At 48.1% G+C, this 22,540-nt stretch overlaps 1 protein-coding gene across 5 annotated transcripts in view; it reads right to left on the bottom strand.

Moving 5' to 3' along the window:
• Window positions 1-22,540, bottom strand: part of MCM10 (minichromosome maintenance 10 replication initiation factor) — a 118,437-nt gene that overhangs the window by 82,722 nt on the left and 13,175 nt on the right. For all 5 annotated transcript variants that reach the window (XM_073551260.1, XM_073551259.1, XM_073551261.1 and 2 more), the window contains 2 exons: window positions 18,471-18,526; window positions 17,681-17,986 (listed from right to left, as the gene is read on the bottom strand). In XM_073551260.1, the coding sequence (XP_073407361.1) occupies window positions 17,681-17,986; window positions 18,471-18,477 (313 nt within the window). In that variant the 5' untranslated portion in view covers window positions 18,478-18,526. The remainder of the gene's footprint in view (window positions 1-17,680; window positions 17,987-18,470; window positions 18,527-22,540) is intronic.

The following is a 22,540-nucleotide window of genomic DNA, read 5'->3' as shown; positions in this document are numbered from 1 at the left end:
AAACCATTTCGGGAGACTACCTCTTGTGGAGAATGGCCATGACAGCCGCCATGACCTTGGTAAAGACCCTGGGGGCGATGGCGAGTCCGAAGGGCAAGGCAACGAACGGGAAGTGTTCCTCGTGAATTGCAAAATGCAGGAACTGCTGGTGGGATGGGCAGATTGGAATGGGAAGGTAAGCGTCCTTGATGTCGATGGATGCTAGGAACTCTCCTTTTTCCATGGAAGCGCCAACTGATCGGAGGGATTCCATTCGGAATCGCCGAACCGTGACAAACTGACTTAACAGTTTGAGATCCAGAATGGGTTGCATCGTCCAGTCCTTTTTTGGAACCACAAAAAGATTTGAATAAAATCCCCTGAACGTTTCGTGATGAGGGACCGGAATTATGACTCCGTCCCTTAGAGCCTGAACAGCCCGAAGGAAGGCTCTTGTCTTTTTCTTGGGGGGGGGAGAGGAAAGGAAAAACCGAGTTGGAGGGGGGGAAAATGCTATCTTGCATCTGGAGGACACCTGCTCCCTTACCCACTTGTCGTGAACGACCGGGAGCCAGGTGTGGCTGAAGGAAAGTAGGGGACCACCAACTTTGTCGGTGTCCGCCGGATACCGCAACAAGTCATTGGGTAGACCTATGAGATCTGGTTCCCCCAGATCCAGAAGCCCTAGGCCTGGGTTTCCAAGAGCGGTTATGTCTGTATGAGACCTGGGAGCCTCTGTCTCTGCGTGGGGACCGACCTGATCCGGAAGAGAAGGTAGAATAGGACCAACCGGAATTGTTGCAAAAAGATCGAAAACGCATCGGCTGTTGGTTGCAAAACGGCCAAAAAGCCCTGTTGAGGAAGGAATTTTCTTTTCCCCCCGGTAATATCAGAAATGAGCTGGTCCAGTTTCTCTCCAAAAAGACGAACCGTTTGAAAGGGGAGAGAAGTCAACGATCTTTTAGCTGTGGCATCCGCCCGCCAGTCGCGGAGCCATAGGGCTCTTCTAATGGAGATCGCACTAGCGGTTTGAGCCTCGCAATTGGCGGCATCAAAAGAAGCATTCACTACAAAGTCCACTGCATGAATTATCTGCCTGGCGACAGTGGTTGCCTCCGGAGGAAGCTTGGTGCCCTGGAAGGAAGTAATCAAGACTCCAGCCCAAGCGGCCATTGCCTTAGTGACCCAAATTGCCGCGAAAGATGGAAAAAGCGCTGCTCCTGAAGCTTCAAAAACTGAACGGCAAGTTAGTCAATTTGACGATCAGAGGGGTTTCTGTCTGAGGAACCCTCAAACAGATGGGAGCGTTTTAGAAGCAAGACGCGATACCGGAGGGTCCACCGGAGGGGACTGTAACCATTCCTTCATTAGGTCTGGATCAAAAGGGTATTTAGCCTGAGTAGACTTTTGCCCTGTGTCCAATCCCTATGTTTCTGGATAATTTCCTTAAACACCAGATGGCTGGTAAATAACCTGCGCACACGCTCGGTTTTCTTAAATGAGAGGGTGTGCTGGAGCGGGAATATTTTCCTCATCCAACTTCAGAATCCTGTTAACTGATTCTATAAGAGAATCAAGCGACTCTTGATCAGTTGGGGGATTCTGAGGGGCTGACGTGTCAGATTTGAATTCAGAGTCGTGCTCGCTGTGAACCTCAGGAGAGGGAGAGCGAGAGGCAGGAGTCGCCAATGCTGAGGCATGAACGTGACTAGGGTTCGCGTCATGGGTCCGCTTTCTAGAGACCTGACCATCCCTTGAACGAGTATGGCCCCTGCTGGTGGATGGTTTCCGACCAACGCCAGAGCCCTCCTCGGGAGGTAAAGATGCTTTCTGACTTAAAGAGGATTCCCGGAGGACGTCTATAGCCTGGGTCAGAGACTCCACCGACTGACCGGGACGCAGCCCACTCAGGGGTACTAAACGCAGGAGGCCCATCAGCAGCGGCGGCGAGGGGCGTAGGCCTTGTCGCAGTCCGTGCATAACGGATTAGTCTGTGCACTGGGTAAGGCAGACTTGCAAGTGGTACACGCGGTAAAAAACGCAGTGTGCGTCTTAGCAGCCCGTTTAGCCTCCTTAGATTGAGACATAGCGCTCCTGAAAGGGTTAACGGCAGAGTCTGCCTGCAGCTGCAGGGAAGGGGATAAGTTTTAATCTGAAGGCAGATGTATCTTACCCACGGTCCTGTGCTGTGTCCCCCAGGAGGAAAGCGGTGGCCCTGTGGTGTCACCCGGTATCCGGCTGTCCAGCACAGGCTGAGGTAAAAGACATGGTCCCCGAGATTAGAATTGCACGTCTCGTAAGGAATAAGAGGCGCCAAGAGAACGGGGCGGCGACGTTAGCGCGGGTGGAGCTATTCAAATAATAGGCCGGAAAATCCGGGGACTAAATTTTTGGCCTACCCGCGGTAGGCGCCGGGGGCGGCGCTAGCGAGGGCGGCGCTATTTAAATTGTGGCCTAGTAGGCCGAAAAAAGCTGGGGACTAAATTTCTAATTTCTGGCCTCCCCACGGTAAGCGCCGGTCCGGGGGGGTGTTTGGGCCGCGACAAGGCGCCAGTGTACCGCTGCTGACGCTAAGTCAGCGCTTCCCCCAGGGACAAGGACCCGACCCCATACCTCCACTCCTGTGCTCAGGCAGGTCGCGCTGTTCGGGGTCTTCCAGCTGCAGGTGTCTCATCCTCTGGGCGATGTAGCAGAGCTGGAGGAGGTCTTAAAGGGGTATTGCTCAATCGATCCACCCTGTGGCAGGGGGATGGAGAGCTCTGGGGCCGATTCAGGGCATCCGAAAAGCGCTGCTCAAGTCCTCTCCATGCACTTCTGTGCTTCGTCCTGTTGCGCTTGCCCTCATATCCGTGGAGTACCGACCGTAAGGGAACCATCGTCAGGGGAATCAGCCCCATTTGTCGCAGGAAAGTGTACGGGGAGGTATACTCCGCGTGCTTTCCTGTTGTTGGTTCAGGGGAGAGCGGGCCGTAGAAAAGAACCGTTGCGCCCTTCACTCTGTTAATAAAAATTTACAGAAAATCAAAAATGAAAAAAACGGTGGGGTCTGAAACAAGACCCAAGTGCCTCCTATAGACACTAAGCAAGAACTGGAGAAATCTCAGCCAGCGAGAGGATGTATACTGCAGGGGAGGAGCCAAGTTTTTTTCTGGTTTACTTAGTGTCCTCCTAGTGGCCAGCAGCATAACACCCACTGTCTGTGTCCCCCAATGAGGCGTAGGAGAAAACCACCCTACGAACATCGAGGGTGTGAAAGGCCTCTTTCGTATTAGAAGGATTTGGACAAAATGAGGGTAGCAAAATATCCTGACCTCTATGAAAGTCTTAGACTACCTTACGCATAAAGGAGGGATCTTAGCGGAGGATAATGCCATCTGCTGTAACTGTTAAGTAGGGCTCTTGCAATGATAGGGCCTGAAGCTCTCCTACACGACTAGTGAAAGTAATTGCTACCAGAAAGACAATTTTAAGGGTAAGGTTTTTTAAACTCAGACGATAAAGGTTCAAATGGATCTCTGTTTAGACTTATGCACCAGATTTAAATCTCAAGGGGGAATCCGGCTGTGAAATCTAGGCCAGTTTTTAGCTGCTGAGGTCAAGAAACGCTGTATCCAGCGATAACTAGCTAAGTTCTGGTCAAAGAGCAAAAAGCCGATACCTGCACCTTAAGAGTACTAGGTGCAAGACCTAGATCAAGTCCCTTTTGAAGAAAATCCAAAATCTGAGCAATGTTAGAATGAAAGGGATCAGGAATATTCGGAGAACACCAGGACAAGAATTTCTTCCAAACCTTGCCATAAATGGCATTGGTCACTGGCTTCCTACTCTTCTGAAGAGTTTGTATCACTTCATCTGAAAGCCATTTAGCTCTTAGGATTCTGGCTTCAGTAGCCAGGCCACAAAGTTCAACCTGTGAAGGTCCGGGTGTAACAGGGGACCCTGGTGAAGGAGGTAGTCTTTCGGGGATAGAAGTAGCGGACCTTCCTGGGCCATGTCCATCAAAGCGCTGTACCAACTTATTCCCAGTCACATGGGTGCGATTAGAATCGTGGTGACATGATCGGAAGGTATCTTCTGTAATGTCCTTGCTAGAATCGGGATCGGCGGGAAGGCATTGGCCAGGTTGAACCTTGAACACTTGTTTCAGGGGTTTCAGAATGATAATTCTGTGTTTTCCTGAAGGCTTCTTGACTAGGAAGAGGCGAGAATAGTGGCCCCCACCTCTGAAGCAGACCCCTTGAAGATCCAACTTATCCCCAAATAGGTAGCCGCACTGATAAGGCAGGGAAGTCAAGGACTTCTTAGAAGTAGGATCGGCTCGCCAAGTCCTTAACCATAGGGCTCTTCTGACCGAAACTGCATTAGCGGCAGCAAGTGGCGAGCAATTGTCCGCATCCCAAAACGCATTGATTACATAGTCTCCGGTCACCGCCATCTGACCTGCGACCTCCGAAATCTCTGCAGGTAGATCCTGCACGACCTTGTTTAATGTTTCTGACCATGATATCATAGCCTTGGCTACCCAAGTTGCTGCGAATGAGGGAGCGAGCGCGGACCCTGACGCCTCATATACTGAGCGAGCCAAGCTCTCTATAAGGCGATCCGTGGGATCCTTAATTGAGGAAACCCTAGGGACGGATAGCAGGGTCTTAGTGGCTAGGCGCAAAACTGGAGGATCCCCAACGGGGATTCCATCCATTTTTACGGAGGTCCGGAGCAAACGGATACCTTGTTTCGAGTGTCTTTTGACCCAAGAAACACCTGTCTGGACGTTCTCTGTGCCGCAGCACTATGTCCTCAAACTCCGGGTGAGAGGGAAAAATTCTGTGTGGGTGCTTCACTCGCTTAAATGCCACTTTATGCCCCATAGCCGCTGCGGGATCATCCTCAATCTCCAGGGTCTGATTGACGGCTTCTATAAGGCTGTCCACTGTTTCACGTGACCTTGGAGTTTCCAGGTCAAGGGGCTCGTCTGAGCCGCAATCTGAGTTCTGCTCGTTATCAACCACTGGTGACGGGGAGCGAGAAGCAGAGTTTACGGATGCCAAGGCACCGGATCGACTGGGCGACACCGCGTGGATTCGTTTCCTCCGGGTCTGCGTGGAGTGAGAGCGGCCCCTGCAGGCCGGAGGCTTTTGTGAGGTGGAGGTTCCCTCTAAGGCCGGCGAGCCATTGTCCCTGCCCCTATCTGGGGCCCAAAGGAACTCTATTGCTCTCGTAAGTGACACCATGGACTGTGACAGAGATGGGGCCCACTCCGGGGACACCTTGGCGCGTTCAGAGGCTTCTGGCTCTGTGCTCGTGGAAACCTAACCCCACAAGAAATGCATGCGGCATAAAGGAACGTGTGCGATTTACCCTTTTCGGTCATATTGCTGCCAGGTCTAATTTATATGAGGGTTGAGGGGAAGGGAGGAGGGAAAAAAAAACAAAAAAAAACAAACACCTTTAATCGCCTGCAGCGTGCCCCTAGGGTCGGGGGGGGGGGGGGGGTCACACTTACCCCGTCCTTTGTCCCCACGTGTTCCTGCCGCTGCCTCTGCCCAGCGTTCCTTTCCTCTGGGTAGGCCGGGACGTTCCTCTCCCGGTCGCGGCCTACCCTGCGATGAAGCCGGGGGCTCAAATTGTTCGGCCTCCGCCCTAGCCCGGGGAGCGGCGCCAGAAATGACATCACGCCGGGGGCGGGACTTCCGCTCGCAGCCTAGTCACGACCAAAGCCGCGGGCTAAATTTTGCATGCCCACCGCGGGGGACGCGCTGGCGGCCTCTGCCTTTTCCACCTGCGATCCCTGCCGCCGGAACCCGGGGTCCCTGCCTGGCGGAATGAGGCAGGAGAGGGAAGGAGGATTCAATTACACTCCCTAAGATGCCTGGAGCTTCCCCGGACCGCTGCCGCAGGGCCCTCCCCAGCACTCCATACCTGACTCCGAATCTAGCACACCAGGTAGAGGGGATGGGGTTAAATTCTGGATGGTGCAGGCACCCTAGCTCCATCTAACCCCTTCGGGGGGTGAGGAGAGGGACCGTCCGCCGCCTTGCAGCACCGCCGTCTAGCGTTGGTGGAGCAGTGAGGGCCGCACAGACTAGTCTTGTGCCTCTGTGCAAGCCCATGGTTTTTATACCTAGGGGTGGACAGGGCTAACTCCGGCATCATGTCCCACGTCGTGGGAGAGGATACGTGGAGGGACACTCGCACGTGCTCGCCCGTTGTTGGTTTGGGCAAATTGGACCTTTTCAATAGGATCCGTTGCCCCTGTCTTATCTTCATAAAATAACAAACAAAAATAGAAGTCTGGGGAAAAAGGCCCAGATATGTCCCACGGTGCGGGAAAGGATACATGGAGACGATACTCAACACGTGCTTGCCCGTTGATGGTTTGGGGAGATCAGACCCATTCAATAGGCTCAGTCGCCCCTGTCTTATCTTCATGGAAAAAAGAAGTCTGGAGAAACCCAGACACGTGTGCCTCCAAAGACACTAAACAAAAAACTGAGTTCCGCCCGCAATAGGGGCAAGGGTGTATACGACGGAGGAGGAGCTAACCTCTTTTTTTCACTTAGTGTCAGTCTCCAAGCGGCAGAAGCATACACCCACAGTATCTGTGTCCCCCAATGAAGCGAAGGAGAAAAACACTGGTGGTTGTAAAGTAGAAAGGGGAGGGGTATTTAACCTCTGTGTTTCCTGTCCCCTATTAGGGCGTGCAGACATCCGCCGATGCTGCAGTCGTGGAAGGGGACTAGAGAAATGGGAATTTCTGCGTTGCACACCCTTTACCTTTCTCCTCATAACGCAGGCCAGAACCAAGATAGAGAAATGCAAAAACCACCATTCCACTCAGAACTGTACAGGCTTCCACCCAATATGTCACAAGAATACCTTTGTTAATATTATACCCATGTGGACTCCAGCACAAAATTTTCAAAAGCATTTCCAAAATAAACTATATGATATAACATTCTAAAAAAATTCACATGTGCCTTCTGTGCTCCTAGACACATCTGTAACAAAATTCAAGTTGTGAACTCAAAGGAATCCTACTTCAGCAAAATAATTATAATGAACAGTGTCAATCTGAAAATTTTTAATTCAGATCTGCTCAGCCTGAGATCTGAAAGCGTAGGGTCTATATTGTCCCAAATAAAAAAAACAAAAAAAAAAAAAATATATCATGGTCTTGTCCTGATCCTAAACTAGGCAAAACATTAGATAATTCTATAGTAAATAGAGTGAAAGTTTTTACGATAGTGATGAGGCGAGCCAAATTATGCATGGCAGGAAAGATTGTCTATGAAAGTGAACTGTAAGGGTGTGTGCACACATTGCGGATTCTGCTGCGGAATTTTCCGCGCGGATTTGCCTGCGGTTTGACACCTGTCATGGAGCAGGTGCCAAACTGCTGCGGAATCCGCATAAAGAAGTGACATGCTGCGGATTTAAAACCGCAGCAAATCCGTGTGGAAAATTCCACACCGTGGGCACTGCGTTTTCCATTGCTTTAAATGGCAGGGCCAATTCCACTGCAGATCCGCAGCAGAATCCGCAACGTGTGCAAACACCCTTAGAAAACATGTCCATAGGAGACTGGTACTTGTCAATTTGATAGAGACCTATGATTTTTTTTTTTTTTAAATTCAACTTCTGATAAAATAGGATTTTCAAAATGCCCTATGACCCAAGAATCGTGTCCTGGCTAGTGGTGCACACCAAGTATACGCATGTAAAGTGCACCAGAACACTAAGCTTATGATTGAAGTAGGTAAGCTGAAAGATATTCAGATTGGAGAGTCCAACTTTGGTAATTACAAAGTATGTATTTGAAATTGTGTCCAGAAAAGAGTTCAAATTGTTACCTAAATATCTGCAAAAATGTCCTCCAGTAATGGCTTTCTGAAAGGATTTCGTTTCTTGAAGTGGCTATGGTAGATTGTTTATAAATTATACTGTGGATATCTGCTGACAGATGTACTTTTGACACGGTTTCTAAAAGTGCAGAAGACGTTGTAGAACGTTTGTGACCAGCTGGTTTTGGACTAACCTTTGAAGGACTAAAAGTATATTACAATTAATCTCTCAATATTCCCCTTGCTTTGTTTGCCACCCTGAAACGAAGCATCATCAGTGATGCTCATTTCGAAGAATTGGTCCGTGATCTGTCTCCCTTGTCAGTGTCTACCCCAGCACCCTGTGCAATGAACTAGCGTAGCGTCTGTAATAAGCCAGCAGCATAGCGGTGGCATTAAAACCGGTGCGCAGGAGGACTAGTGCCGCCCCTGCAGGTGAGTCTCCGTTGGTTATAGTGACAACGCTCAGATGCTGGCTTTTTACTATTCATTTAAGCAGACCAGACGCTGTGCTCATTGCACATGCACTGGGGGAAACACTGCACAAGGAAGTCAGCGCAGGGACAAGCCTCCGAAACGAGCGTCACTGAGGATGCTTCGTTTCAGGGCGGCAAACAAAGCAAGGGGACTGTGGGGATATCCCAGCCCCCCACCTCGATGACGCTTCATTTCAGGGTGGAAAGGGGAGTGACAGCAGTTTCTGCCAGCAGATGACGATTTGTTTGAGTATCCCATCATACATTGGGATTGTCGAACAAATAATAATAAGTGGGCAATATAGACAGAACCCTAAACTTCAGTAGAGAGTGAATGGTAGGGAATTTCACCTTGACTTAAATCACAGAAGTTATTAGTTTTTACATATTTATTAATTGAAATGTACCTTTTGGTTTCAGACTAACCCTTTAAAAAGGAGATTTTTGTGTACTCACCGTAAAATCTCTTTCTCTTAGCCTTTAATTGGGGGACACAGAACCTTGGGTGTTATGCTGCTGTCCACTAGGAGGCGACACTATGCATAATCTGAAAAAGATTAACTTTGGCTCCTCCTCTGCAGTATACACCCCTGGACGGCGTCAGCCTTCTCCAGTTTTGTGCCAAAGCATAAGGAGGAACGTAACCAAATAACATAACCATGCCTGTAAGAAGGCTACTATGTACGAGCTCAAAGAACAATATGAGAACTCAACAGGAAACAACGGCCCGTAAGGGCAACAGGGTGGGAGCTGTGTCCCCCAATTAAAGGCTAAGAGAAAGAGATTTTACGGTGAGTACACAAAAATCTCCTTTACTGTCGCCTAATTGGGGTACACAGAACCTTGGGACGTCCCAAAGCAGTCCCTGGGTGGGAAGCAGTGGACGAATATTGTGCTGACAGTCCCCTAGACTTGGGGTACTGCCGCCTGCAGAACCAGTCTACCCAGGCTCGCATCCGCTGAGGACTGGGTATGAACACTGTAGTGTTTCGTAAACGTGTGTAGGCTAGTCCAAGTGGCCGCCTTGCACACTTGATGTGCCGAAGCCTGATGCCGAATGGCCCAGGAGGCCCCTACTGCCCGTGTAGAGTGTGCCGTGATACCGGCCGGAAGAGGGGAACTGTTAAGTCGGTAGGCCTCATGTATGGTGGACCTGATCCACCTGGCAAGGGTAGCCTTGGAAGCCGGCAACCCCTTGCGACTACCTTCCGGAAGAATGAAGAGAGAATCAGATTTCCGGAAAGGTGCAGTCCTGGACACGTAAATTCGCAATGCTCTGACGAGGTCAAGCGTATGCAGAGCCTTCTCCACTCTATGAACCGGAACCGGGCAAAGGGAAGGCAGTGAAATCTCTTCATTAAGGTGAAAGTTGGACACAACCTTCGGAAGGAAGGATGGTACCGTGCGGAGAACCACCTTGTCCTGGTGAAAGGCTAGGAAAGGCCGTCTGCAGGAAAGTGCTGACAATTCCGACACTCTGCGTAACGAGGTGATCGCCACTAGAAAAACCACTTTCTGAGACAGAATGGAGAGTGAAACTCCTCTAAGAGGTTCGAAGGGTGGAGCTTGCAATGCTGTCAGGACCAGATTGAGGTCCCACGTATCCAGCGGACGTTTGTAGGGAGGAACCAATCGGGAAACTCCCTGGATGAAAGTCCTTACTTGCGGTTTAATAACAATGCGCTTTTGAAAAAGGACTGAAAGCGCCGGCACCTGACTCTTAAGCGAACTTAAGGATAGCTTGGCATCTAGGCCCGATTGAAGAAAACCTAGTACCTTCAGGAGGGAATAAGGGAGTGGGACTTGTCCATGAGATTCGCACCAAGAAAAGAAAGCTCTCCAGGTACGATAATAGAGCTTGGCGGAGGCAGGCTTCCTTGCCCTGATCATAGTTGTAATGACTGCCGGTGAAAAACCTGCCTGGGTTAGAATCCAGGTTTCAAGGGCCATGCCGTCAAATTGAGAGCCCCTGAATTCTGGTGGAAGAACGGACCTTGAGACAGAAGGTCGTGACGGTCGGGTAGACGCCAGGGGGCGTCTGCCGTAAGTTGGACGATGTCGGCGTACCAAGTACGTCTGGGCCAGTCTGGCGCGATGAGGATGGTCGGAACTCCCTCTTGCTTGATCTTCTTCACGACCCTGGTGATTAGGGGGAGGGGTGGAAAAATGTACAGGAGTCGGAACTGGGACCAGTCCTGGACCAGGGCATCCGCTCCGAGCGACCGCGGGTCGTGTGTCCTGGCCATGAAATTGGGAACCTTGGTATTGAGATGGGATGCCATTAGGTCCACATCCGGGGTTCCCCAGCGTTGACAGATCTGGTAAAAAATCTCGGGGTGGAGAGACCACTCCCCCCGAGTCCATTCCTTGCCTGCTGAGGAAGTTGGCTTCCCAGTTTTCTACACCCAGAATGTGTACCGCAGAAAGTACCGACCTTGTGTCTTCCGCCCAGCGGAGGATATGAGCCACTTCTCTTATCGCCTGGGCGCTGCGGGTCCCGCCTTGGTGGTTCACGTATGCCACAGCCGTGGCATTGTCCGACTGTATCCGTATGTGCGAGGCTGCAAGTAAGTGATGAAAGGCTCTCAGTGCCAAGAGGATGGCCCTGATTTCCAGAACATTGATGGGCAATGTCACTTCCCTCGGTGACCACTTGCCCTGTGCCCTGTGATGTAGGTGCACTGCCCCCCAGCCTGTCAGGCTTGCATCGGTAGTCAGGATCTTCCATTGTCCTGAGAGGAATGGCTTCCCTCGTGTAAGCGAGGTTGGTTTGAGCCACCAATGCAGGGACCTCCTGGTTGATGACGTCAACCTGAACTCCCTGTCGAGGGAGAAGGGGTTCCTGTCCCAAGATCTGAGTATGGCTAGTTGAAGGACCCTGAGGTGTAACTGGGCAAATGGCACTGCCTCTATTGCTGCTGCCATCCGGCCGAGGACTCTCATGGCAAACCGGAGAGATCGAGGAGGACTGCGAAGGAGTGTGCGAACTCCCAGACGGATGGCCAGTGTCTTGTCCTTGGGAAGGAGCACCAGGCCCCTGGCGGTGTCGAATACCATTCCCAGGAATGTTAGAGTCCGAGTTGGGATGGTCGACGATTTCTGTAGGTTGACTAGCCATCCCAGGCGACTCAGAGTGTCTAGAGTGATTGAGACACTGACCTCGCAGTCTTTGAAAGTGAGAGACTTGACGAGGAGGTCGTCCAGGTACGGGACGACTAGGATGCCTCTTGAGTGCAGGACGTCCATGGTGGCCGCCATGACTTTGGTGAACGTTCTTGGAGCCGTGGCGAGTCCGAACGGAAGGGCGACAAACTGGTAGTGGTTTTGGTTGACCGCGAACCTGAGAAACCTTTGGTGGGCGGAAGCAATTGGTATGTGGAGATCCTGTATGTCTATGAAGGCGAGGTATTCTCCCTGCTCCATGGATGCAATGATGGACCGGAGGGACTCCATGCGGAAATGACGGACCCGTACGCAATTGTTGAGCTGTTTTAGGTCCAGTATGGGTCGGACGCCGCCTCCTTTCTTGGGGACTACGAACAAATTTGAGTAGAATCCTCGGAATCTCTCGTTCGCGGGAACCGGCACCACAACTCCTGATTGAAGGAGAGAGGAAACCGCTTGGTGGAAAACACGAGCCTTTTCTGGTGGTGTTGGAGGAACAGAAAGGAAGAACTGGTTCGGTGGAACGGAAGTGAACTCTATCTTGTATCCAGAAGACACTATTTCCCTGACCCACCTGTCTTCTGTAATAGGCAGCCAGACTTGCTGAAAGAGTAAAAGTCGGCCGCCTACTGGTGGGGTGTCTTCCGGAGGTCTCGAGTCATGATGAAGTGAAGTTCTGAGGTTTTCCTCCCTTGGGTTTCGCTTGGCCTGCTTTCGACTGCCAAGCCCTGTCCGGTCGCTGCTGCGTCCGTGGGTTGTCTCTGCGTGGAGAACGGTTGCGGTTTTGCACTGGGCGCGAAACGGACCAGCCTGAGGAATTCCGAAAGGATCGGAATCGCGTCTGGTTTCTTCGTTTAAACGTGCGTTTCGGTTTTAGTTGAGGGAGAGAAGTACTCTTACCCCCAGTGGCATTGGCTATCATGGTGTCCAACTTTTCGCCGAAAAGTCTTCCAGTAAAATACGGAAGTCGCGTGAGGGACTTCTTTGAGGCTGCATCCGCTTTCCATTCTCGCAGCCAGAGGATGCGTCGGATCGTGATGGCGTTAGATGCTATTCCCGCTACACCTCTGGCGGAATCCAGGGCTGCATGAATCATGTAGTCTGCTACCACTGCCATCTGGACCGCCTGGTCCGAGAGTTCAGGATTTGAAGCCTGAAGACCCTCCTGTAGTTTTTTGGCCCAAGCCAGGATGGCCTTGGATGCCCAAACTGAAGCAAATGCAGGGCCCAGAGAGGCGGCTGCCGCTTCGAAAATAGAACGAGCCATGCGTTCTACTTGCCGGTCTGCTGCGTCCCTGAGGGTTGAGCTATCCGGCAGAGAGAGTAAAGTCTGCGCTGCTAGCCTAGAAACCGGAGGGTCCACTTCAGGTGGATCTGTCCATTGTTTGGTGTCTCTGTGGGAAGGGGTACTTCGCTTCCAAATATTTGCGATTAGCGAATTTTTTGTCAGGCTGCGCAAACTGTTTGGTAAGTATTTTCTCAAACTCATCGTGATTAGGGAAGACCTTAGGTGGTTTTTGAACACTTTCGAAGCAAATCCTATGTTCTGGGACTTCCGGGGGCGACTCTGGAATTTTTAGCACCCGATGAATGGCAGAAATTATGTCCTCAACTAGCGCTGTATTGCTAGGGGGAGAAGGTACCACGGACCTGACCGTTTCATTATCTGAGTCGGAGTCACAGATGCCCTCCGAATCCTGTGCCTCGCTAAGGTGATCCCTGGAGGGCGACCTGGGGCGGGGGTCTTCTGTGGTGGGGGATCCCTGTGGTAAATTGCACTGTCTGTGGCAGGGGACTGCCCAGGAGACCTGGAATGACGCTGTCTCTCCCTAGAGGGGGACGACCTTGTGCTATAGTGCGACTTAGGTGATCTAGACCTGTGGGTCCGCTTACGTCTGTGAGAGTCGGAAGCAGCATGTTCCTGAGACAAGCTGTCCGTTTGCTGTGTACCGTCCATAGCCGGGGCCCGACTCTGCAGAGCTTGCAGTAATGTAGCAGTTAGGTTGTCAATGGACTGTGACATAGACTGAGACATCTGAGTTGTCCATTCCGGCGTGGCCTGTGACACTGAAGCGTCAGTAGGGACTCCCTGGGGTTCTGACCCAGAGTTCTGGATGCAGTCCCGGCAGTGCGGATACGTGCTGCCACTAGGGAGCGTGGCTTTGCAGGCTGTACAGAATGCATAGAAACATTTCTGCCTGGTTCTCTTCCTTGAGCCCGGCATAGTGCACAGAGGCTGGCTATAAGGGATCGTACAGGGGTGGCTACGCAGAGGGAACCCACAGAAAGCCTTATAGGAAGTATAGATTCACAGCTGAGTAATGAGAACCCAGCTGTGAGCTTACCCCACCGGTGTGCCCCTAGGTCCAGCGCCGACAGATCCAAGTTCTGTGCCCCCCGGAGACCGCTGTGATGCTCCTCTCCTGGATCTCATCCAGAAAAAATGGCCACCGGGGCTCTGAGGAGAGGGAGGAGGGGGCGGAGAGCTGAAAAGGGCGCGCTGGGCTGTGTAAAAACGCGCCCTTTCTGCCTCAATCCGCCCCTTCTATGACACTCCAGCGTGTCATTTTGGTCATCCGGGGGGCGGGCGGGGAAAAGGCGGCGGCTTCAGCTAGGCCGAAGCCGCGGCCTAAATTAGAAGCCTGATGCCCAGGAGGGCTCCAGAGCGGCGCGGTAGTCCGGGGGGGGGGGGCGGATTTGTACCAGACCCCCCCAGAATGGTCGACTGGATAGCGGTGGGGGTAGCGGTTTTTGTATGGGGTGCCCCTGAAGCGCTATGGAGCCGCTGCTGTTGCAGAGACAGGGACGCAGAAAAACCCTGTCTCTGCTGTGCCATCCAGTCCGCACCCTCCCCCGGCCCCAACAGGATCCCTCAGCCAGCCTGGGGTCCCTGGAAGCTGCGAAATGCTGCCTGATCTCCGACCCTACCTGAGGCGTCTCAACCCAATACCCCCTGCGGGGGATTAGGGAGGGTGCGTCTGTCACCGTCAGGGGGTCTTCATCCTCGCCTCAACCTCAACCCAGACCCCTTAAAGGGGTTGGGGAAGGAGGGGGGTCTCGACCTCGAACCAGGACCCGAGGGACTGGGGAGGGAGCGACATGGGGAAAAACCACCTCGACCTCAACCGGGTACCCCTAATAGGATACCCCTAACCGAGGAGGGAGCCATGCCGGGAGACTCGCTGGAGACCCACTTTTCTTCATCTGTATTTCCGTGGAAAAAGGGAAAAAAAAAACGGAAGAAAAAAGGTGTGCCTCCTTGCGACACTAAGCAAAAACTGGAGAAGGCTGACGCCGTCCAGGGGTGTATACTGCAGAGGAGGAGCCAAAGTTAATCTTTTTCAGATTATGCATAGTGTCGCCTCCTAGTGGACAGCAGCATAACACCCAAGGTTCTGTGTCCCCCAATTAGGCGACAGAGTAAAGCACATTTATAGCTCACCAACAGTCGGACAACTGCAACCATCTCAAAGAAATCAGAGTGAGCCAGTAATAAGCTTAGACTTTTCTGAGAACTGTTCCTTTGTTGTTCAGGATGAAGTACAGTCAGAAATAAAATACAAGTGTCGTTATAATATTGGAGTGCTTACTTCATGATTCAATAGCTGTTCATTTATTGAAAAAATCTCAGTAATAACAACAGACATCCTATGAAGTTTGAGCAAGGTCTACTACTTCTCAGATGGCTCTTCCGCACAGTATAAAAACAGAAGAAACTTTATAAAATGTATTCCATCACAAGAAAGATTTTGGAGTGGAACCCGTATCACCTTTTAGGAGGCACTGTGAAATGCCTTGCAACTCGAACTAACCTCCAGAGGACATATTCACACCAAGTCGTAACACCCATGCAACTTTTCAACTGGAGTGGGAAAAATATTCCTAAAATCCAGTTCAAGTACTGTACAAACCAGGACTATGAAGAGGGCAGAATTTGTTAAAACATCATTTCAGAAAGCAGAAGCCATCAAAGGGACTTGGCAATAACACACTTTCATTCCATATAGTGAAACAGAAATAAAAAGAACGATTTTTTCATTCAGCAACGACAGTGAAGTCCATGAAATGATTGAAGGTGGCACAAGAGTGGCAATGCATGACATAACTGGTTATGTGACCTGTGAATGATTAGCCAGCCACCAGTGCCAATGTACTCTTCAAAGATTATGCTAATGAAGTGACTTTTCTGCACCCTCTTGTCCATCACCATGCTTTGTGTAACCAAGAAAGCTAGACATTATAAAATTAAACAGAAATCAGATATTAATCCCATAAGGCCAGACATACAATGACACAAAAGGAAAAGCCCATTTTTAGTAAGAGATTGCGGAAAAGATTACATTTCACCCAGTAGAAGGGACAAATTGATGATAAAATGTCAGTTTAATGACTTACTGTTATTGTTTAAGACTCATTTCTTAGCTTGATCATTTAACTACTATACTATTCTTTAAAAAAAAAAAAAAAAAAAAAAAAAAAAGAAAAGAAAAATGAAAAAGGACATGTAAGGTGATGTAATAAAAAAAATTGTTACATGTATATTTAAAAAGATGTTACAAATATGGATTCTTTTAATTTAGAAATAAACATGTATGAGTAGAATGAGACTGTATTTAGAAAATCACGCTTAGAAATATGATCCTATGGAGATCCGAACTTGAATACATGAACAAATCGAACCAAGAACACAAGTAACACATGCATTTTTTTTTTAAAAAATTGTAACCGTTTTCACAAAATTGCAAAACAAAATTTAGACTTTGACTCCTCAAAAACAAAATATCAACATAGTGTTGTGACATATCAAATTAAAGTCTGTACAGTTTTGAACAAAATTGTGCCTTCCCCATCTCTATCATAATTCTAGGCTATGATAAAAAAAAAAAATAAAAAAAAAAAAAAAAATGTATAACCTGTTATTCCACGGAGACTGAGTCCAGAATTTTCCAGTCCTCGGATCTCCCTAGGAGTTGATCATCCTGATTTTAACATTCCTTAAATTAAGGTTTATTACTATGCTAAACTTACTCTACTTTTATATGTATAAAGTTACGGTACTATGCGTTTTCTGTTCCCTTCTGTATTCCCTCTACTCTTTACGATTTTAGTACCATGGGAAAGGCCCTGTTGATCCTCAAGATTTTCTACCTTACCTCTGATACTAGTGAGTTTACATCAGCAAGCACACTTATCACATCCGCCATGATTAAATGCATCTCACTAAATGTTAACCCTTTTACAACCTATGACAGATACGTCATAGGTTGCATCCCCTTCTTTGGTGCGGGTTCCGGCGCTGAGCCCACTCCATTTCTGGCACATGATGGCTGATTTGGTCAGCTAACACATGCACCTAACAGCTGAGGGTGGAATCGCGATACATACATAATATGGTACATCTATATCACAAAGCAGATTTACATTGTTCTCATGGTAATCTGCTAATCTTTATTCCTTTTCGCAAGTCTGTTCTTTGTTGAATATGAAAATCTTGCAATAAAAAATTACAAATTAAGAGAAACCGGAAAATTAAGAAAAACTATAAAATGACTTAACTACATTAATATGACCAACGTAAACACAAATACTTACTAGGCCATATATTAACAAGCCCCTTCAGGTATACTGTCCTTAGAATGGGAGTGGAGGGGCACATGCATGTTAGGTTTTACAATTGCCATGGGCACTGTATGATGCCCAGCGGGTACTGTATCATTCGGCTGCCTCAGTAACTGTACCGTCCAGCATGCATGAGAGTCTCAGCTCCTCGAAAACTTGTTGGGCACTCTATTGATTGAACTATGCAAATCGCCAAATTTAAATATTGCTATTGGCTACAACACAGTTGGCACCAATGTCAGGTAGGGGTTAATTAGCCAGCCCAGATTTTACAATCTTGATCTGTCACAGATTAATGCTAGATTATAGCGAAGTCTGATCTCAGAACGCCCGAGGTTACAGATTAACTAAACATTTTTTGTGGTGTTTTTGGTGATGGGGTATTTTTAATATCAGTTTTTAATAGATTATAATAAAGATTGTTGTTTTTATTGTTAAAGTGTAAGATTATACAGTGAGCCTACTTGAAAATACCTTACATTCTATTTTAGAATACTGTGAAGCAACTTCCACATATTTTAATACAATCCAGTTTCCAAACCTCATCTGTAAACAATACCTAAAACCTCACACAATGCACAAATGTAAACAACACATTACCTTCCAACTCTTTCTTGGATCTATCCTGGCTAGAGGAAGGCGACCGCTTTTCAGACTCTGGTGCAGGTATATTGTCTTCTAGATCATCAACATCTCCAAACAACGTTGAGAAGTCTTCTCGCGCCCCTTCAATATCCTGCCCATCACCGGAACTGTCGCTTTCATGGTATGAACCGGATTCATCTCCATCAAATAGTTCATCATAGGCATCAGGTTCACTTAAAGAGTCAGGATGAGCCACACTGCCACACTCAGCACCTTCATTTTCTTCTAGCAGGGAGGTCAGAAGCTCCAAGTCAGCATCACCTGGTGAGGCACACAACTGCGTTATTGACAAAGGCAGGAATGTCCCCAGTTTCATGTAAATACTAATTTATTTTGTAAAGATTCATCTATAGGGGTTTAAGGGTGAAGGCCAGTATTCTCTTGGGACCTGCTAGACTGAGTGGCCAGCACAAAGGCTGTCCATGGAAGCCCCTCTAAGAGATCAACTTTTTTTTCTCATTTGGCTACTGAAACGTTTGCATTTTTTTGTGCTATCGGGAGCGGGATGGGTGTCTGTTTTGTATATCAGATACTTCAACATGCATGGGGCTAATAGCAATAATTCAGACTGATAGTGGCTTTATTGATTCATTTGTTTTACGCATTGTTCCCTCCATAAGGTCATAAAAGAAGTTTTGGGGGCATGTCAACATTTAAATGTTTATATCATACTTTATATTAATCTCTCAGTGAATATAGCTTTGCTACCATATTAATAATTACTTGCATCGGTCTCTCCACTTACCCTCCATATTGCTTGCGAATGATTTTAAGAGTAACCCAACTTGTATTTGCAATAACCTGCAAATAAACAAAAGATTAATCAGTCATAAAATGTAAGCCATTACTGACAGAATTAATTTAAAAAATGAAAAGAGAGCATGCGCTACGAGCGCGTGATCACCCAGCGACCAAAATTGTGTTTTTCAAGAGGAAATTGCTTCAGGAATAGCTTTTTTTTCCTGCCATTTTGTAATCTTGAAGCATATTCTTTTGTATTGCTTGGTTGTTTCCTGAAGCACTTTATCAATGTTTCTCCTCATGGTCATCTTTGGTACCGTTTATTCAGCAGTTTTTGGGCGTCTTTTTATTGGCGTTTGATGAGAGTCATTAATCAAAACTTTTTTTGAGAGGAGGAAAAAAAATAAATAAAATGCTTAACCCCTTAGCCCCCAAGGTTGGTTTGCACGTTCATGACTGGGCCAATTTTTACAATTCTGACCACTGTCCCATTGTGAGGTAATAACTCTGAAACGCTTCCATGGATCACGGCGATTCTGACACTGTTTTCTCGTGACATATTGTACTTCATGTTAGTGGTAAAATTTCATTCAAATAACTTGTGTTTATTTGTGAAAAAAAAACTGAGATTTGGCGAAAATTTTTAAAATTTCGCAATTTTCCAAATTTGAATTTTTATGTTGAATCTATTTTATTGAAAAGAGTTGAAAAGATTATAACATATAACATACAAGATACAGTATTATACACGGTTATACACCAAGCCATACCGGATTCGCCAACAGTTTGCCCATAACCTGTGAGGGTGTATTGCTAATATCAAAGAGAGAGAGGAAACAGAAAGAAAAGGATAACTCACAGGGAGTATAGATAAAGAGGGAAAGGGGAGAAAAGCAGAAGGAGAGAGAGAGGAAGGGAGAAGAGAAAAAAAAAAAAAAGGGGGGGGGGGGGGGGTTCAGACCTCCGAGCCGGCCTCTAAGAAACATTTTCGGTCAATCGAAGTAGTCCAGGCGTCTCCCTGAACACGATCCAGGGCTGCCATGTTCGAATCAAACGGGAATTATCTCCCTCCAATTCAGCCATCAACTCCTCCATACGAAAAATGTCTATAAACTCTGATAACCACTCTGCTATAGTTGGCTTTGTCGTTGTACGCCAGTGGCGTGGGATCACCATCATTGCTGCAGTAATACAAAACCGGAGAAGGCTCTTTTGTGTGGATATGGAACCCGGGAGAATTGATAAAATGGCAATTTGTGGGGAGGGAAGGACACATTTCCCAGAGATCTCCTGGTAGGCCCGAAACACCCCTTCCCAGAAGGGTCGTATAGCAGGGCATTGCCACCATATATGGTATAGCGTGCCTCTCTCCATTGCACAGCGCCAGCATGTATCATCCAATGTCGGGAAGATGGACTTCAATCTAACGGGGGACAGATACCACCTAGTCAGTATCTTATAATTTTTCTCTTGAGCGCCCCCGGCCGGAGACATTTTATGTGTATAAAGAAAAGCTTTGTCAAGGTCCTCCTTCGAGAACTTGCAACCCATCTCCTCCTCCCATGCGCGGATGTAACTTGGAACCCCTTCCGATTCCCCTGAGTGAAGTTCCTTATATAAAAAGGAAATCAAATGTGAGGGAGAGTCCTACATTTGTAAGAGAGCTTCCAACCGCGGCATGGGAGGGCGAGAAGCACGGTCAACCAAACGTCCCCGTATAAACGATCTCAACTGGTTATATTCCAACCAGGAGAGTGACCTACTAGGGAACTTTTCCCGTAAGGCATCCCATGTCGGAAAATTTCCGTCTACTAGTATCTGTCCCAGTCGTAAGTCAGAACTCCTATGCCAACCTAAAAATTGGTCTCTGTGACACCCTGGGGGAAAGTCCGGATTACCAAATATCGGTGACAGTGGGTTCAAATTACTGATCAGTTTCTTTTTATGTTTAACACGATTCCAGACCTGTAGAACTTCTCGAGTCAAGAAACCTGTTGGTCCCTTATAGTCATTTGCAACCTGTTCAGTACGTCTGATCCACGGGAGATGACACAATGGGACGCCGAAAGATGCCTGTTCCAATTGAACCCATTGTTTAGAATGATGACCGAACTGCCAGTCAAACAGACGTGCAAGTAGGGAAGCTCAGTGATAGAGTTCCAGGTCAGGGAGGCCCGCTCCACCTCTGGGTTTCGGGGCGGTTAGAATAGAATATTTAAGACGAGGTTTAGATGTCTTCCAGATAAAGCGGATTAACGCAGATCTAATGGTCTGAAAGAATGTCTTCGGCGGCACTATCGGGACCGCCTGGAATAGATATAAAAACCTAGGAAGAATGTCCATTTTAAATGAATTCATCCTGCCAAACCATGAGATGTTCTTCCGTCCGTATTCCCTCAACTGTTTCAGAGTCGACTCCAACAAAGGCACATAATTTAATTTATATAAGTCGGTCGTGTCAGTAGGGATTTGAATGCCTAAATATTGAATGGCCCCAGTCTTCCACCGAAAGGGGAAATTTCCCATAAGTCTTGTAAGTTCAGTCTGTCCTAGGGATATATTTAGGGCTTCAGTTTTCTGAAAGTTAATCTTGAAATTACTGACCTCTCCATATTTTTGGAACTCTTCCATCAATGATGGGAGGGTTGTGTGTGGCTGGGATATATACACTAAGAGGTCATCCGCATAAAGAGAGACTTTATAATGAATATCGTTCCACCCATAGACCGTGTACACTAGGGTTCTTCCTTATCGCCACTGCCAAGTGCTCCATAACTATCGCGTATAGAAGGGGCGACAAAGGGCACCCTTGCCTGGTCCCGTTCCCAATGGTCATAGAGCCCGACATTGCTCCATTTACCTTGACCCTGGCTGACGGGCCAGAGTATAGGGCTGCGACCCTATGCAGGAAACTGTTCCCCAGGCCCAGCTGTCGTAGGGCCGAAAACATGAAGCCCCAGTGCACACGGTCAAAGGCCTTCTCCGCATCCATCGACAGTACAACCAACGGTTTACACTTCGATTTAGCATAGGCAGTCAAGTTGAGGGTCTTACTTATGCCGTCCCTCGCCTCCCTTCCTCGCACAAACCCCACCTGATCTGAATGTATTACAGAGGGCAAGAGAGGAGCCAGTCGATTTGCCAGTATTTTGGCGTATAATTTTACATCAACATTGATGAGAGATATTGGGCGGTAATTTGTTACTAATTTAGGGTCCCTGCCCGGCTTCGGCAACACCGTAATAAAAGCCTCTAAAGACTGTGGGGCGAACGGGGACTCAGCTGTGATGGAGTTAAATACCCCCGTCATAATAGGGCTAAGTTGTTCCTGAAACATCTTATAGAAATGAGGGGAAAACCCATCCGGTCCCGGGCTTTTACCAGCCGGAGTGTTTTGGATGACTTCAACAATCTCCTCTGTCGTAAAGTCCGAATCCAACGAGATAGTTAAGTCCGTGGCCAGTGTGGGAAGGGCGGTATCGTGAATATAAGATTCTATGCATGGTTGAGGATCCAAAGGTGACTGAGGGGGACAATCTCCACCAATATTATATAATGTGTGATAGTTACGCCTCATTATGTCCAAAATTTCTGTCGGGTTTGACGTCGCTCGACCCCCTTTTTTGCTGGAGAGAAGAGATGTATGTAGTCTGGTTACGCGGATGCAAGAACCTGGCCAGTAGACGTCCACATTTGTTAGCTTGACCGTATAATATACTTTTAAAGCGATTTCTGTGGTGTCGGTATTTTTCACTCAGTAGGGACTTCAGATCGTCTCTGTATTTGATCAAGTCAATCAGCGTTTCCGTGTCCTTGTCCGTTTTATGCTTCGTCTCTAACGTCAGTATCTTTTCTGTCAAGTCTGTAATCTCTTTACTTTTTATTCGTTTCAAGCGAGATCCATGCTTAATGAGAACCCCTCTAAGAACGCATTTAAGGGCCTCCCATTTAACAGGGATGGCAGTGGTGTCATGTGCATGGTCTTGTAAGAAGTCCACTATGGTAGACTTGATGTCGGCCACGCAAGTATTATCTTTTAAAAGATTATCGTTCAGTCTCCACGACCACTGTCTC

The sequence above is a fragment of the Dendrobates tinctorius genome, unplaced genomic scaffold (genome assembly GCF_039654945.1).
Source record: "Dendrobates tinctorius isolate UK_male_01 unplaced genomic scaffold, ASM3965494v1 ptg000174l, whole genome shotgun sequence".
Classification (NCBI taxonomy): domain Eukaryota; kingdom Metazoa; phylum Chordata; class Amphibia; order Anura; family Dendrobatidae; genus Dendrobates; species Dendrobates tinctorius.
This window is presented reverse-complemented; position numbering and strand designations above follow the sequence as displayed.